We start from the raw sequence: 15,769 nt of genomic DNA, 5'->3' as shown, positions 1-15,769 counted from the left end.
TATGCATCCTGTGAGATTTAGGCTTTAAAGAGGTTCCATTTCGATGTGTTTTCAGGATTTGTTTCAAGATTTAGAGCTCCTTTTAGCTATTCTTGTAGTGGTTGTTTGGTAGTGGTGAATTTTTTCAGCCTTTGTCTGAAAAAGACTGTAGTTTCCCTTCATATATGAAGTTAGTTTTGCTGGATACAAAATTCTTGACTGGTAATTGTTTTGTTTGAGGAGGCTGAAGATAGAGCCCTAATTCCTTCTAGCTTGTACAGTTTCTGCTGAGAAATCTGCTTTTAATCTGATAGGTTTCCCTTATAGGTTACCTGGTGCTTTTGCCTCAGAGCTCTTAAGATTCTTTCCTTTGTCTTAACTTTAGATAGCCTGTTGACAATGTGCCTAGGCGATGATGTTTTTGTGATGAATTTCTCTTCTTTGAGCTTCTTGGATTTGGATGTCTAGGTCTCCAGCAAGGCTGGAAAAGTTTTCCTTGATTATTTCTCCAAATATGTTCTCCAAATTTTAGATTTCTCTTCTTCCTCAGGAATGCTGATTATTCTTAGGTTTGGTTGTTTAACATAATCCTAGACTTCTTGGAGGCTTTGTTCATATTTTCTTATTCTCTTTTCTTTGTCTTTGTTGGACTGGGTTAATTGAAAACCTTGTCTTCTAGCTCTGAATTTCCTTCTTCTGTTTGTTTGATTCTATTGCTGAGACTTTTCAGAGCAGTTTGCATTTCTATAAGTGTGTCCATTGGTTCCTGAAGTTTTGATTGTTTTTTACTTATGCTATCTATTTCACTGAATATTTCTCCCTTCACTTCTTGTATCTTTTTTTTTTTTTTTTTTTAATTTCCTTAAATTGGGCTTCACCTTTCTCTGGTGCTTCCCTGATTAGCTTAACAACTAACCTTCTGAATTATTTTTCAGAAATAAATCAGGAATTTCTTCTTGGTTTGGATCCATTGTTGGTGAGCTAGTGTGATATTTTGGGGGTGCTAAAGAACCTTGTTTTGTCATATTACCAGAGTTGGTTTTCTAGTTCCTTCTCATTTGGGTAGGCTGTGTCAGAGGGAAGGTCTAGGGCTGAAGGCTGTTGTTCAGATTCTTTTGTCCCACAGGATGTTCCCTTGATGTACTACTCTCCCCCTTTTCCTAGGGATGTGGTTTCCTGAGAGCCGAACTGTAGTGATTGTTATCTCTCTTCTGGATCTAGCCACCTAGCAAGTCTACCAGGGTCTGGGCTAGTGCTGCAGGTTGTCTGCACAGAGTCCTGTGATGTGAACAGTCTGTAGGTCTCTCAGCCCTGGATTACCAGCACCCGTTCTGGTAGAGGCAGCAGGGTGAAATGTACTCTGTGAGGATTCTTAGCTTTGGTGGTTTAATGCACTATTTTTGTGCTGGTTGGCCTCCTGTCAGGAGGTTGCACTTTCCAGAGAGCATCAGCTGTGGTAGTATGGAGAGGAACCGGTGGTGGGTGGGGTCCTAGAACTCCCAAGAGTATATGCCCTTTGTCTTCAGTTACCAGGGTGGGTAGGGAAGGTGGCTGGGGGTGTGAGCTTTGTTTTGGTTAGTTTTCACTTGAAGAGTGTGTTTATGGGTGAGTTGCATGCCATCTCTAGTAACTGGCTAGCTTTGGGAGGGGCTGACTCTCCAGGGTCAGCAATGCCCCAGATATCAAAAGCATCAGAGTAGAAAATAAAATATATGGTAATACACACCATGGGGCAGCACAAATGTTTCAGGGCCCTGAGGCCCAGTCTAACAAGAAAGTTCAGCAGCCACCATTCTAGTTTTGCCCAGGTTGGGCCAGGTTCTCCAACATAGGTGATACCATGTGCTTATTCAAGTGTGCTGATCTTGCATGCAGGGATATATGCACATTATATATATATGTGTATAAATGCAATCATGTGGGTACACGTGAATATACACATAGGCTTTGGAACAGAAACACCAAGAAGAAACTCTGTTCCTACTGTTCCTCACAAGGGACCTCTGAGAGTGACAGCAAAGCTGCTGATCCCATCAGTCATCAGAGTCTCTCATTCCTGGGTAAATATCTGATGCTGCTGGGCAGTGAGCAGTTCTGCAGCTGAACTGGGGGCTCCCCAAGCCAGGTCTCTGATGTTTCCTAGAAGTTTTCCTACACCCTGTCTGGTTTTCCTGTTGGAGTCATGCCAAAACCCACAACCTGGAGACTTGATTGAGATTTGTCACACTCTGTATGAGCACTGGGCCATCTATGTGGGAGATGGTTATGTGGTCCATTCTGATCAATTCAGGTAAGAACGAATGATCAGTTTAAACACTAGCTTTGAGTTGAGAAAAGTGAATGAAAGCACAATTTGTTACTGTGCTTATTAGCTCTGTTTCCTTTTGAATTTTAATACCCCAAATTTTCATTCATAAAGGAGTGGAATGTGGACTTCATCTTTTGACAAGCCTATTGTGACCCTTTCCTAAGTTTCCAGAAAGTTCTGTCTTGCCATTGAGTCACCTGCTTGCTACACAGTAGGGTAGAAATTGCCAGGCTTTTGGAGTTGTTTCAAAACTTTACTCCACAACTTTCAGCTCTTGGGCATGTTACTTAACCTTTCTGACACAAGATTGGTTCTATAAAATGGAGATAGGTGTTTTTACCTGGAAGAAATTGTAAGAAAACTGAATGAGACCTACTTCTTTGTGGCAGATACTCAAAAAACTTTAAAACCTGCTGAGTCAGACACATACCCAAAGATACATAAGAGGTGTTTATAATAATGCCACTGTCTATAGTAGAGAACCAGTTTAAACAATCTAAATACTTAACAGTCAGAGAGTTGTCAAATAAATTAAAGTGCCTCCATGTAGTGGAATACCCTGGTCGCCATGAAGTAGTTTCACATTTGTTGCAATGGGAGCATAATCTCAACACACTGTTAAGTATTTAGATTACAAATACTTATCAAATATTTGCACTCATGTTAAATCTAACAAGAACAAAAGAGAAGAGTAGGAAGAGATAGTCACACTCAAAGGTCAATAGTGGAACTTTTTGTTCTTCCTTCTCCCCATCCTTTTCCAACATTGCATCCCCAAGCACTGTAGTACCTTAGAGTGTCTATCTGTATTTTAGGTGGGTCTTCAAAGGATGTGGTGAAATATGAGCCTCTGGGGGATGCGGTCCAGAATAGCACATACCAGGTCAACAGCTACTTGGACAACAAGTGCAGACCATGGCCTGTCCACGAGATCATTCGCTTGGCAAGGGAGAGAATTGACAAAAAGTTTCACTACAACATTCTTTGTTCAAACTGTGAGCACTTTGCCACTCAGATATGATGAGCGCCACAGCAAGCAGGTAAGCCTCCCTCTGGAGTTGTGTTGGCAGAGGGATAGATGAAGCTGTTGGCAAACATCAGGGGAGCCCTCCTGACACCTCTTACATAGAAACTCAAGGACCAGACATTTAAATGGCATATCTAATTAATACAGGAGTTATTATTATAGGGGTTATTATTCATTGCTCCACAGCTGGGGACATTGAGACCCAGGGATTCCTGGTAACTTGTCCATGGTGATCAAAGCAAAGAGGACACTTCAGAAATTGAACGCATTTACTTTTTTTTTTGAGATAGAGTCTCGCTCTGTCGCCCAGGCTGGAGTGCAGTGGCGCGATCTCGGCTCACTGCAAGCTCCGCCTCCCGGGTTCACACCATTCTCCTGTCTCAGCCTCCCGAGTAGCTGGGACTACAGGTGCCCGCCACCACGCTGGACTAATTTTTTGTATTTTCAGTAGAGATGGGGTTTCACCACGTTAGCCAAGATGGTCTCGATCTCCTGACCTCATGATCAGCCCACCTCCGCCTCCCAAAGTGCTGGGATTACAGGCGTGAGCCACCACGCCCGGCCGAACCCATCTACTTTGACTCCAGGATCAGTGCTGTGTCCACTAAAACCCATGGCTGCTTCGCTTTGAAGAGTATTTTACAGTGGGGAAATTCTCAAGGCTCCTCAGTGCAGTCGAAGTGAGGGATCATGACCCCATACACCAGGAATAGCTGGCTCAGGTTCTGATTCCAGCACTGACCTGCTAGGAGATGTTCCCAAAACCACCTTACTGAGACTTGGTTTCCTCATCTAGAAAATGGGGCAAATGCCTCACGTCTTTTCAGTTCAGAGAAGTCACAAGATTTAGCTAAGGCTAAATGTGTTACTCTGGACTACATCCCCCAGAGGCTATTGCTTTGAGGCTGGTTCTTCCACACACTCCTGCCAGCCACGGATGTGCACCAGCATCCTCATTCCCAAATTTGGCAGCATCTCCTCATTCAGCCTTCTGGGCTCTGAGCTGTCTGGATCCCTCCCAAGTTCTGAGCTTCCTATGGCTTGAGAACACCTGAGCTCGAATCACAAATTAGCTTCTATCAGTGAGTGTCTTTGGACAGATTGTTTCCCTATGTGGGCCTCAGTTTCCATGGGTGCAGAATGAGGAGTTGCGTGGGGGACCTGTGTAGGCCTGGCTGGCCCTGACCATATGGGATCCTTTGTTTCTGAGCCCAGCTCTGAAGGCAGCTCGTAAAAGGTCCCATGGGCTGTCAGAGTGTGGACTGATCTCAGATCTAGATCAGATTCCTTATCCTCTAGGGGACCTCCAGGGTCAGGGCTGCTGAAGGGACACAGTCAACTTCCTCCTGGGGGAAAGGTCTCTGGGGTGGACAGAAGAATTACTATGTCTTTGTGTGACTTGAGAAAAATAAAGACTTTCTTTTGGCTCTGAACAATGCCCTGTTCTACTTTGCAGGGTAAACGTGCGGTGTCTATCATTGTGGCTTGGATAGGAGTGACTTGTATGATTTGAGTCATTCTTGCCCAAAGTTATCACTGCTTGAAGAAGCCATTAAAAATTCCCTAGTTAGAGGCTGCTTCACAGACCAGCTGTTCCTCTGTGTACCTCATTCTCTCTCTCACTGGCTTTTGGAAGGACCAATTGTAACAAGACTGAACTTCTTGAAGAATCAAATGAAGGAACCTAGTGACCCCTTCATCAGATATTTCCACTACTTGATTATAGATTCATGAATCATTGGAAAGGAAGCAACTATGATTGAGCACTTGTTGAGTACTTCCACCTGCACACCTTTGAAAGAGTCTCCTAAAATCTGAGCTTCCACTGCATTTATATTATAGGGGTAACAAGGACGGTTTCACCATGTTTTGTTGAGATTCAATGAGATGGTGTAAAATGGCTTGGTACAATCCCCGACGATAGCAGATGCTCAATAAATTTGCTCCTTGCATTTACTTCTGACTTGCTCAATTTTATTCTTGGGGTGGGCTAGGCACTAACATTCTTGGGTAACCTCAGCATCTTGTGCATGAGTCCAATAACCCTGATAGGGCAACAACTTCCACCATCCCTCCAGTGCCCCCTTTTGGTCAGCCTTCTTTGTTATAAAAGATGTTCATTTGTAACAAAGACTGTAGGCTTTATCCACCTGTGTCTACTACATGAAATAATAGTCACTTCTGTGGGTCAAGCTGCCCTTGGATTTCAGGAAGTCCTCAATATGGCTCCTAGCTAGTTCCTGCATGCTTCAGGCATGACTTCAGAAATGGCATGGACCCTATGGTCTTTCACTCCAGCATCTTCATCCTGCAGGCTGCCATGCTGCTGCCACTGCCCCCAGTAACCTTCCCCAGAGAGTGGCCTCTCCAGGACAGTCATCCTCTCGTGAGGTCACTATGGCACCATTGTTCTGGCCTTGAGAGGAGAGGTGACACCTCTTACTTTACTCATTATCTCAAAGAGATGAAATGCTGGTTCCTTAATCCCCACAGCACAACAAATCCAAGCCTTTATCTAACAATAGGAATTTACTGGAAGCCCAGAGATACCAGAAAAGATGACCAACTAAGGGAATAACTTAGTCCTGCTACTATAATACTGAATGTGCCTATGCTCAGAATCCCAGGCCCAAGTCAGCTCATATATTTAGAGAGTCCTGCCTGGGCCTGCCTGCCTAGCTCCTGTTCTCCCTGCATGTACAAGGGCCCAGCTCGCCTTACATGATGGCAGTGTTCTCCACCATGGCTGCTTCACTAGGGTCCAGCCCAGTGTTGCTTGGGCACATGGAGAGGAGAAGGACCTTCCCTTTTTCAGGACGACTTATTCTCTAGCCTGGTTCCCAGGGCATGTGAATATCTATTTACTTCATTGGAAAGTCTGGATCCTTCCTATGAAAATTCTGTCCACTCTCCATGAGTAGCTCAGAGCTCTCAGCTCTGCAAGTCCCTTTTTGTGACACTCATCATATTTACAACTGAATTTTGATTATGCGTTTCTCTGATTCACCTCTATTTTCCCTACAAGAATTGTTATTCCCAGGCTGGGTGCAGTGGCTCATGCCTGTAATCCCTGTACTTTGGGAGGCTGAGGTGGGCAGATTACCTGAGGTCAAGAGTTTGAGATTAGCCTGGCCAACATGGTGAAACCCCATCTCTACTAAAAAAAAAAAAAAAAAAAAAAAAAAAAAAATTAGCTGAGCATGGTGGTGCACACCTGTAATCTGAGCTACTTGGGAGGTTGAGGCAGGAGAATTGCTTGAATCTGGGAGGTGGAGGTTGCAGTGAGCTGAGATTGCGCCACTGCACTCCATCCTGGGCAATAAGAGCGAAACTCTGTCTCAAAAAGAAAAAAAGGAGAAAAAAAGAAAAAAAAAAAAAAAGACTTGTTATTCCCTGCAACCAGGCACCGTGACTCCCAGAATCTACTATAATGTCTTATATATAAAGGTATTCCAAAAACACCTAGAAAGGCTGAACAAATATATATATATATAACTGAATTTAAAAGAGAAAAAAAAAAAGAGAAAAATCCCACTGCCAGGAATGAAGAAGTAACTTAAAGTTGAAGTCGTAAACTTATGAGCTGATACCTGGGTATCAGGGACAGGTGGAGGTGTGCGTACATTAGTCTAGATCTAGATTCTAAGTGTTTGGAACTAGGATTTTAATGCCTGTGTGGGAAAAAGGGAGCCAGGTGTAGTCCATGAGAGATATGAACTGAGAACTGAGATTTCTATATAAAGCTGAAGTCTGCTTAGAGTTCTGAGTGGAAAAATTTAAAAGCTTCCTATAAGAAATTTAAACCCAAGCCTTTTATTATTTATTTGTTTAGAACAAAAGCTTATTTTATTTTTGAGACAGAGTCTCACTCTGTCACCTAGGCTGGAGTGCAGTGGAGTGATCTCGGCTCACTGCACCCTCCGCTTCCTGGGTTCGAGCAATCCTCCCACCTTAGTCTTCTGAGTAGCTGGGACTACAGGTGTATTTTGTATTTTTTGTAGAGACGGGGTTTCACCATGTTGGCCAGGTTGGTCTCGAACTCCTGACCTCAAGTGATCCCCCCACCTTATCTTCCCAAAGTGCTGGGATTACAGGTGTTAGCCACCATGCCCAGCCAAATGTGCGACAGGCTCCAAGACAACACTCCATTCTAGCTACGGGTGGCAAAAGATGTTACAGCAGGGATACCTACTGATGTTTAAACAGAAATGGAATCAAGGGTCACCATTACCTCAGGAACAAGGAACAGCTTACTTTTTGCCGGACTTCTTAATTCTACCTGTAGCCAGGGGACACTTCCATGAGAACTTTGCTTTTAGCTCCTGCAGTTTCTTCTGTTCCTCTTATTTCTTCTTGAAAGCCTTATCTCATTCATCTCCTTGGCTTGCTTCTTGGGCTGTTTCAGGGGATTCTTGCCACTTTTGCAGCTGGACCAAAACGGGACATTTTTTATGTGCAGATAGGAAGTCTGTATTTTTGCTACCCACTGGAGGAATTCCTAAGTTCGACTAGTGAAGCCCCTCAAGATTTAGGGCATACTGGACTCTCATACAGAAATAATTATGAATGAAAATTACACTAAGACATTACAAACCACACAAGCTTACAAGTTGTCAGAAAGGGAGACAGAAGACACAATCAGTGGGATAATTGGTTGCTAAAGAATCTGAGAAAGCAGAACTTTCTAGTACATGCATTTGGTGGTATAGACACTCATTTCTCTTGAGTGCATGTCTAGCAGTAGAATTTCTGGGTCATGGATTGGGGGAGTGTATACTTAGCTCCAGTACCTAGAGCCAAGCCATCTTCCAAAGTGGTTAAATCAATTTATATTCCCACCTGGAAACTTTGTAAGTTCTAGTTGATTCACTTTCTTAAAAACAACTATCATGGCCATTCTTTTTCATTTAAATCCCTCTGGAGGAAGCCTAGATGTATAAATTTGTGGTTTTCATTTGTATTCACCTGATCAGTAATGATGTTGAATAGCTTTTTCATATCACTTTATAAGAAATCATAAAATTCATTTCATACAACACTTGGGCATTTGAATATCATTCTTTGTAAAATACCTGCTCAAGTCTTTGTACTTTAAAAAGTTGAGCTGGGTATTTCTTGACTTTTTTCCTTTAATATTTTTAAACGTATAAATCACAGAATTTGAAAGTCTTTGTTTGCTGCTCTATGGTTATAGATTGTAGCAGTGTTACAGAAATCTACATATATGCTAAAACTCACTGAGTTTTTATTGAATACTGTTAAAGGGAACAGTTTTCAATAAAAAGTTTGTTTTTGCAGTAGATTTCATCATTTTTACAGAGACTACAGTGGGGAAATGAACAAGTATGTAAATGTTAGTTCTTACACCATAAGCATACTTAAATAGAACACCAGCAGGTTGTCTTAAAAAAAGAGAAAGAGGCCGGCTGCAGTGGCTCACACCTGTAATTCCAGCACTTTGGGAGGTTGAGGTGGGTGGATCACAAGGTCAAGAGTTTGAGACCAGCCTAGCCAATATGGTGAAACCCCGTCTCCACTAAAACTACAAAAATTAGGTATGGTGGCACGTGCTTGTAGTCCCAGCTACTTGGGAGGCTAAGGTAGAAGAATCACTTGAACCCAGGAGGCAGAGGTTGCAGTGAGCTGAGATCATGCCACTGCACTCCAGCCTGGGTGATAGAGCAAGACTGTCTAAAAAAAAAAAAAATAAGGAAAAAGAAATCCCTCTTCCACCTGAGCATGAAAAAAAAAATGACATAACCCTGTTAAGAAAACGCAGTGTGGATGTTTCCTTTCATGTGAGCCCAGTCTCATGGTCTTTTCTGTGTCTGTAAGATGGTTGTCTGTGTCCACAGGTGGGTATCTCAGTCTTTCTGTTGGAGCCATTAGGATGAGGCAAACACCAGACTCACTCAGTAAGCAGAACAACCAGTCCTTGGGGCTTGAGGGAGACAGCTGGGTCTCCAAGTTAAATTCTGGGCTAAAACTGAGCTTCCCTGTGATGTACATGGAACAAAGTAATGCGTAGGCTTTAAAAATTGTCATAGAAGAAAGCATCACTTAATGTGGGGACATCTCCACAAAACAGTGCCTGAGAGCAACCCCTGGTGACTGCTGTCGGCGTGGAAGGAAATGCCTTGGTCTGTCCGTCGTTTCTGCATTCCTTTCTCACCATCTTCTCTCCTCAACATTTATAAGAATAGCTGTACACTAACATTTTGGGGAGGAAGAACACAGAACACTTTTTAAACATTTGGTAACTAAAATAAGTTATGGGCTCTTCATTGTCAACTACTTGAGGGATATATTTAATTCTTAAATTCCCTTTAAAGAAACAATTTTATAGTTATTTTAGGCTGCAAACATTTGCAGCAAGTTCTCAGTTTTGCCATTTCCTTTACTGTTATGCAATCAACAAACTTTGTATATGGATTTTGATGTAAAGTATGGATATTACTTTTATGTGTATTTAATCATGCAGTTTAATTTTACACACTTATTTTTAATGTTTCTTTTATTTTATTTATTTTATTTTTTTTTGAGACGGAGTCTCGCTCTGTCACCCAGGCTGGAGTGCAATGGCCGGATCTCAGCTCACAGCAAGCTCCGCCTCCCGGGTTCACGCCATTCTCCTGCCTCAGTCTCCCGAGTAACTGGGACTACAGGTGCCCGCCACCTCACCCGGCTAGTTTTTTGTATTTTTTAGTAGAGACGGGGTTTCACCATGTTAGCCAGGATGGTCTCGATCTCCTGACCTCGTGATCCACCCGTCTCGGCCTCCCAAAGTGCTGGGATTACAGGCTTGAGCCACCGCGCCCAGCCTAATGTTTCTTTTAAATAAAAGTGACTAATTTTATTGGGGAAAAAAAGCCATTTATTTTCCCAGTCACCCTGTTGAGGGAGAATAAAAGGAAAAATCAGTTAGGCAGACAGCTAAGGCTGGTCCTCAGAGAAGCAGCCTGCCTGAAAAATTACAGCTACAGGCAAAAATAGAGCAGCCTGGGGAGCTCAGACTGCAGCTGCACAGATAAGCAGGCTCCTAGCACAGAAGCCTTTTGTACTTTGTGTGATTAGTGGGCTCCCAGGAAAAAGTTTCCTCTGCTTTTCAGACATGTACAAGGGGATGCTGTAGGAGCTTTCGTGGGGAAGGGAGGGAGACTTACTTAAAACAGACTCACAGTTATACAAACAAGAGATGCTGCACTTTGGACTTGCCTAGAGACATACCCACAGCTGCATAGATAAGGGGAATTACAGAGACACCTAAACAGATAAGAGAAGTTACTCAGTTACAGAAATGAGAGGAGTTTCATATAAGAGCTTTTGCATTCAACTGTAAAATGACATCCCACTCAGGCTCCCCTCTTTGCTGTGGAGAGCTTTCTTCTTTTGCTTATTAAAGTTTCACTCCAACTTCACCCTTTGGAGCCATGCTCCTTAATTTTCTTGGTCATGAGACAATGAACTTGGATAACACTTCAGACAATGAGACCATTGACTATTGACCTATTTGTGGTCCCAAATCCTTTATTTCCTTGTTTCTCCTTTCGTGGAGAAGGGTGTGACTTGCAGGGAATAAGCAATAATTGAGCAATATATTCTCCTGGTTAAAAAACCCAAAGATCTTGTGACATTAAAACTACTTGAATTTCGCCTTCATAATCGGAGTCAATTACTCCTGGGACTACAGTGATGCCTTGCAAGTTAAGATGGCTTTTGCCTAAAATTAGTCCCATATATCCTGTTGGTAAAGGTCCTCAAATGCCACTGGGAATCTTGGGGGGTTGGTCTCCCCCAGGTAACGTTACCCATTCTCTGACTGGGAGATCTAATCCTGCACTTCCTGGTGTTCCTGGGGTGAGGGAATCAATGTGCCTCTGGGAACCCATCCCTGAAACGGGGTTGAGGGCTGGACTGGGAACACCCTCATTGTTTGTGGGGCCTGGGTCCAGGCTCCCTTCTCATTTCCCAGCATGGGGGTGCCATTCTGATGACATTTTGAGCAGCACTGATTAGCCCAGTTATTTCCTTTGTTACAGCAAGGACAAAGTCCTGGCATTTTTTTTCAGCTGGGTGGGGCACTGCATTGTAAGGTCCTTTCTGTCCTGAGATCTGGCGGCATTCCTTTTTCAAAATGTCCAGTTTTTCCACAATTATAACATTTTCCCATTTTAGGGTCTGACTTTTGGCTCCTTTTAGATTTGTCACCTGCTAAATTAGCCATTACTTGTGCTAACATTGCAGAGCGATGAAGCTCAGTTCCTACATCCTGACAAGCTCAGAGAAAATTTCCCAAGTTTTTTGCATACCTCACTGGTGCCAGTGCATGTTTACAATCTGTATTTGCATTCTCAAAAGCTAGAGGTAAGGTTAGCATTTCTGCAGCTGTGGTGTGAGGAATCTGACGCTTCACTGCCTCTTATAATCTTGCAAGAATTTGCACATAGGGCTCCTGTGACCCTTGCATTATATGTAAAAAGGATTGTACTGGGACTTTCTCTTCAGGAATTGTGGCCCAGGAGCATTTAGGGTCCTGTGCACACTGCTGATAAGCAGCGTCTGGGACTCGAACTACTGACTTCAGGTGATCTGCCTGCCTTGGCCTCCCAAAGTGCTGGGATTACAGGCATGAGCCACCACGCCCAGCCTGGAGTCTCTTTTATAAGGGCACTAATCCCATTCATGAGGGCTCCACCTTCATGACCTAATCACTTCCCAAAGGCCCCACCTCCAAATACCATCTCCTTGGGTGCTAGGATTTCAACATACAAATTTTAGCTGGGGGGGACACAAACATTCAGACCATGGCACATATATTACTATATAATGTATACTATGTTATATGTATTTTTATATGGTACATATTATATACAGTTGTATATAATTCTTAAATTATTTCTCATTTAATCTTGCTCTTTCCTTGGTGGTGGTCCTTCTTTTCTCTTGTCTGTACTTTTCAATTTGCAAGGTTCTTTGATTCCTCTCAAGCCTCCAGCTCCAATGCCTATCTTTATCTGGAAGCTCTAGTGTGCCTGTGCACACTAGATAATAGTTTATGGTTAAGAGCCACAAACTCTGCAGACAGAATCCCTGGGTTCTAATCCCATGACTTACTCACTGTGTGATCTTGGCCAATTACTTAGCCTTTCTGTGCCTCAGTTTCCTGTGTTATAAAATGAGGATATTCACAGCATCTACTTGTCTCAGAGACTGTGGCTATCCACCAAAATCCATTCTCCCTGTTTTTTATAGCAATAGAATACAACTATTCTGTTATTTTGTGACTATTCTGTTTTATGTGGCCGGTCTCATGGATGTCCCACTGGAGAACATGTTCAGCCTCCCTTCCAGGTAGTGAGACTGAGAGTGAGTGCCTGCAGATAAAATGTGACTGTCCCGGGTGTGTGTCAGACCCAGGCCTGGGGCATATGAGATCAGGCGGGTCTGGTCCACAGCCACTGTTAGCCTTCTCAGTGGCTGAGACCAAGACAGGGTGGCAGCTGAGCTTCGGCCAAGGAGACAATGATGATGCCCTGGGGGTGGTGGAACAATGGCTAGGACAGACCCTGAATGTCTCTGGGGAGCAGAGCTGCCCCACTAACCTGGACCATTGTCTCTAGAATTGCTAGATGAGAATGCAACAAATAAATAATAAAGAATAAATGACCGCATCCTTTAAGCCATTGTATTTTGGAGTATCTTTGTTGGTCTACAAAACCTGCCTCTGTGAGTACACCTCAGGCCCTGAAGGCAGATGGAGCCAAATCCCAGGCTCCTGGTGGAGGAAGGTGCAGAGTCCGAGGACCCTTTGCACCCTTGTGCCTTCCCTCAGGCCCAAAGCTCCTGCAGACTCAGGCCCGTGAGCCCAGAAGTGAACCAGGCCTGATGTGGGGGTGTCAGGTGGACGGTTTAATGAGGGGAGGAGAGCTGGGCCCTGGGTGTGGGCTGACCTTCCTGTTTTCTGTCAGGGTTTCCCTGGAACCCTCCTCAGGAGTGGACACAGTAGAGCTGGACACTTCCACTGATCCGGAGCTCCCGCAGCTGCTCCAGGGCCTGCTGGTTCACGCTGGTGGCCCCCAGTCCCTGCCCATTGAGCGCCAGCTTCAGCCCTCCCTCCTGGCACAGGAGCAGCACCTGGGAAAGGAGGAATGAGGAGGTTGCAGCTTCCAGCCAGACTTTCCCTTGTCTGCCTGATGCTCTCCCCGGTGAGACCCTCCTCCTCTCAGAGGACACAAAGATTGGACCCAGGGGGCAGCCAGTACAGTGCTGGAAAAGAATAGGACAGGGGCCTGGCTTGTCACCAGTCCACTGTGGCCTTTGACAAGGATCTTCCCAGCCTTGGGCCTCAGTTTCACCACCTGTAACTGGGGCTGCTTCCTGTAGAGGAGTGGTTCTGCGTGTCGGCATCATTAGGGGAGCTTTTTACTAAAGCTGATGTTGGGTCCCCACCTGCACCAATTGAGTTTCTGGCCATGGGATCCCTGGCATCAGAGTGGAGCATTGAGGACCGCTGTACAGACATTCGCTGTGCTCTGCTGGCTCGGGCCTCCCGCCCCATAACATCTGCCCTGTACACCCGCCCCAGAGTCTCCCAGGTCATTATGGGACTTCAGCTCTGTGCTCCAGCCTTAAGGGATGTAACCACTTGGCTCTGACCCACCTCAAAGAATCTCTGGGGGTAAAAGAGGAAGGGGGCTGAGATCAGCTTCTTCTGCCCCCAGGGGGATATCCAGGCCAGAGTTCTGTCTGTGAAGGAAGCCCTGAGTGTCACAGGAGCACGGGAAGCCTGGTCCCTCAGGCTCAGAGTGAAACTGCAGGAAGCAGGAGGAGGGAGAAGGGATCAGCGCCCGTTGCCCGCAGGCTGCTGCTCAGCCCGCAGGGGAAGGGTGGAGGTGGGGGAGTGGATGGAAGATTGAGCTCTTCAGCCTCCAGAAACAAGCACTGAGGGCCTATGACAGCCTCACGGCTGGATGCTCAGAACAGTGGAAAGAACACGAGTTCTAGATGAACTTGAGATTGACTTCAGGGTTGCCATCTACTGACTACAGGAGGATGGGGGTGGGAGGGAAATGTGTGAAAATTGCCTAGCCAGAGCCTCAGTTTCTCCTTCTCAAAATGGGGGTGATTATGATGATGATAGCCGCAGCTAACATTTATTGAATGCTTAGTGCCAGGTATTGTCTTAAAAATTGTCTTAAATGTTTTCCAAATAGCATAGTGGTTAGAGTCAGGCAGCCCAGGTTCAACCCTGGCTCTGCTACTTTCTAGTCCTGTGACCTTGGGCAAGACCCTTAATCTCTCTGCCTCAACTTCCTCATCTGTAATATGGAGATAACTGCACTGTACCTGCCTGTGGCATTGTCATAAGAATTAAACGAATTAATACATAAAAAATGCTTATGGAGAACAGCACCTGGTATGTAATAAGCATTCAGATGACACCTACTGTTTAGAAATATTACTATATAGTACAATCTCTACCTCACAGAGCCACAAAAAGCAACAAAGGAGATAATGTATGTGAAAACTAGTGATTCCTAGCACACAGTAGGTGTTTTACAGAAGCTAGTTTGCCTTTCCTTAATCCTCACAAATTCTGTGCTGTGAGTTTGTCAGCCCGTTTAAGTGATGAGATCAAGAAGTTAAATGACTTCTGAGTAATAGTCGTACAGCCTCAGGTTAGGATGTGAACTAGGATTCATGACCCCAGATTTGGGGGTGGGGGGATCCGGTACTTGCCTCTCAAATAGGGAAACCAGATTATTATTTTTATTTTAGTTTTTTGAGATGGAGTCTTGCTCTGTCACCCAGGCTGGAGTGCAGTGGCACGATCTCGGCTCACTGCAACCTCCGCCTCCCGGGTTTAAGTGATTCTCCTGCCTCAGCCTCCCGAGTAGCTGGGATTACAGGTGTGCGCACCACCACGCCCAGCTAATTTTTGTATTTTTAATAGAGACGGGGTTTCATTATGTTGGCCAGGATGGTCTTGATCTCTTGACCTCGTGATCCACCCACCTCAGCCTCCCAAAGTGCTGGGATCATTCCCGGGTATGGCCCAAGTTAACTTTGGGAGAAATTTAGTTTATAGTTTAAATCAAAGGTGTCCAATCTTTTGGCTTCCCTGGGCCGCATTGGAAGAAGAAGAATTGTCTTGGGCTACATATAAAATACATTAACACTAATAACAGCCGATGAACTTAAAAAAAAAAAAACGCAAAAAAAAAACAAAAAAAAAAACCGTCACAATGTTGTAAGAAAGTTTACGAATTTGTATTGAGCAGTATTGAAAGTGGTCCCGGGACACGTGTGGCCTGAGGGCTGTGGGTTGGACAAGCTTGGTTTAAATGACGGTAGCCCTTCCCAAAAACTAAACCACTTTTGTAAAACTAATGAAATGCTACCAGTTTAGGAGAATGAGAGGGGCCTGAATTCTGCTAAGGTGTAGACATCATTAA

General features: G+C 44.4%; 1 protein-coding gene across 4 annotated transcripts in view; it reads right to left on the bottom strand.

Annotated features, from left to right (window-relative positions):
* Positions 1-12,987: 12,987 nt before the first annotated feature.
* Positions 12,988-15,769, bottom strand: part of LGALS12 (lectin, galactoside-binding, soluble, 12) — a 24,073-nt gene continuing 21,291 nt past the window's right edge. For all 4 annotated transcript variants that reach the window (XM_011993432.1, XM_011993433.1, XM_011993434.1 and 1 more), the window contains 2 exons: positions 13,975-14,125; positions 12,988-13,448 (listed from right to left, as the gene is read on the bottom strand). In XM_011993432.1, coding sequence (XP_011848822.1) covers positions 13,302-13,448; positions 13,975-14,125 — 298 coding nt within the window. In that variant the 3' untranslated portion in view covers positions 12,988-13,301. The remainder of the gene's footprint in view (positions 13,449-13,974; positions 14,126-15,769) is intronic.

The sequence above is a fragment of the Mandrillus leucophaeus genome, unplaced genomic scaffold (assembly GCF_000951045.1).
Source record: "Mandrillus leucophaeus isolate KB7577 unplaced genomic scaffold, Mleu.le_1.0 Scaffold43, whole genome shotgun sequence".
In the NCBI taxonomy this organism is placed as follows: Eukaryota; Metazoa; Chordata; class Mammalia; order Primates; family Cercopithecidae; genus Mandrillus; species Mandrillus leucophaeus.
The sequence above is the reverse complement of the archived record's forward strand: the minus strand, read 5'-3'. Positions and strand labels throughout refer to the sequence as shown.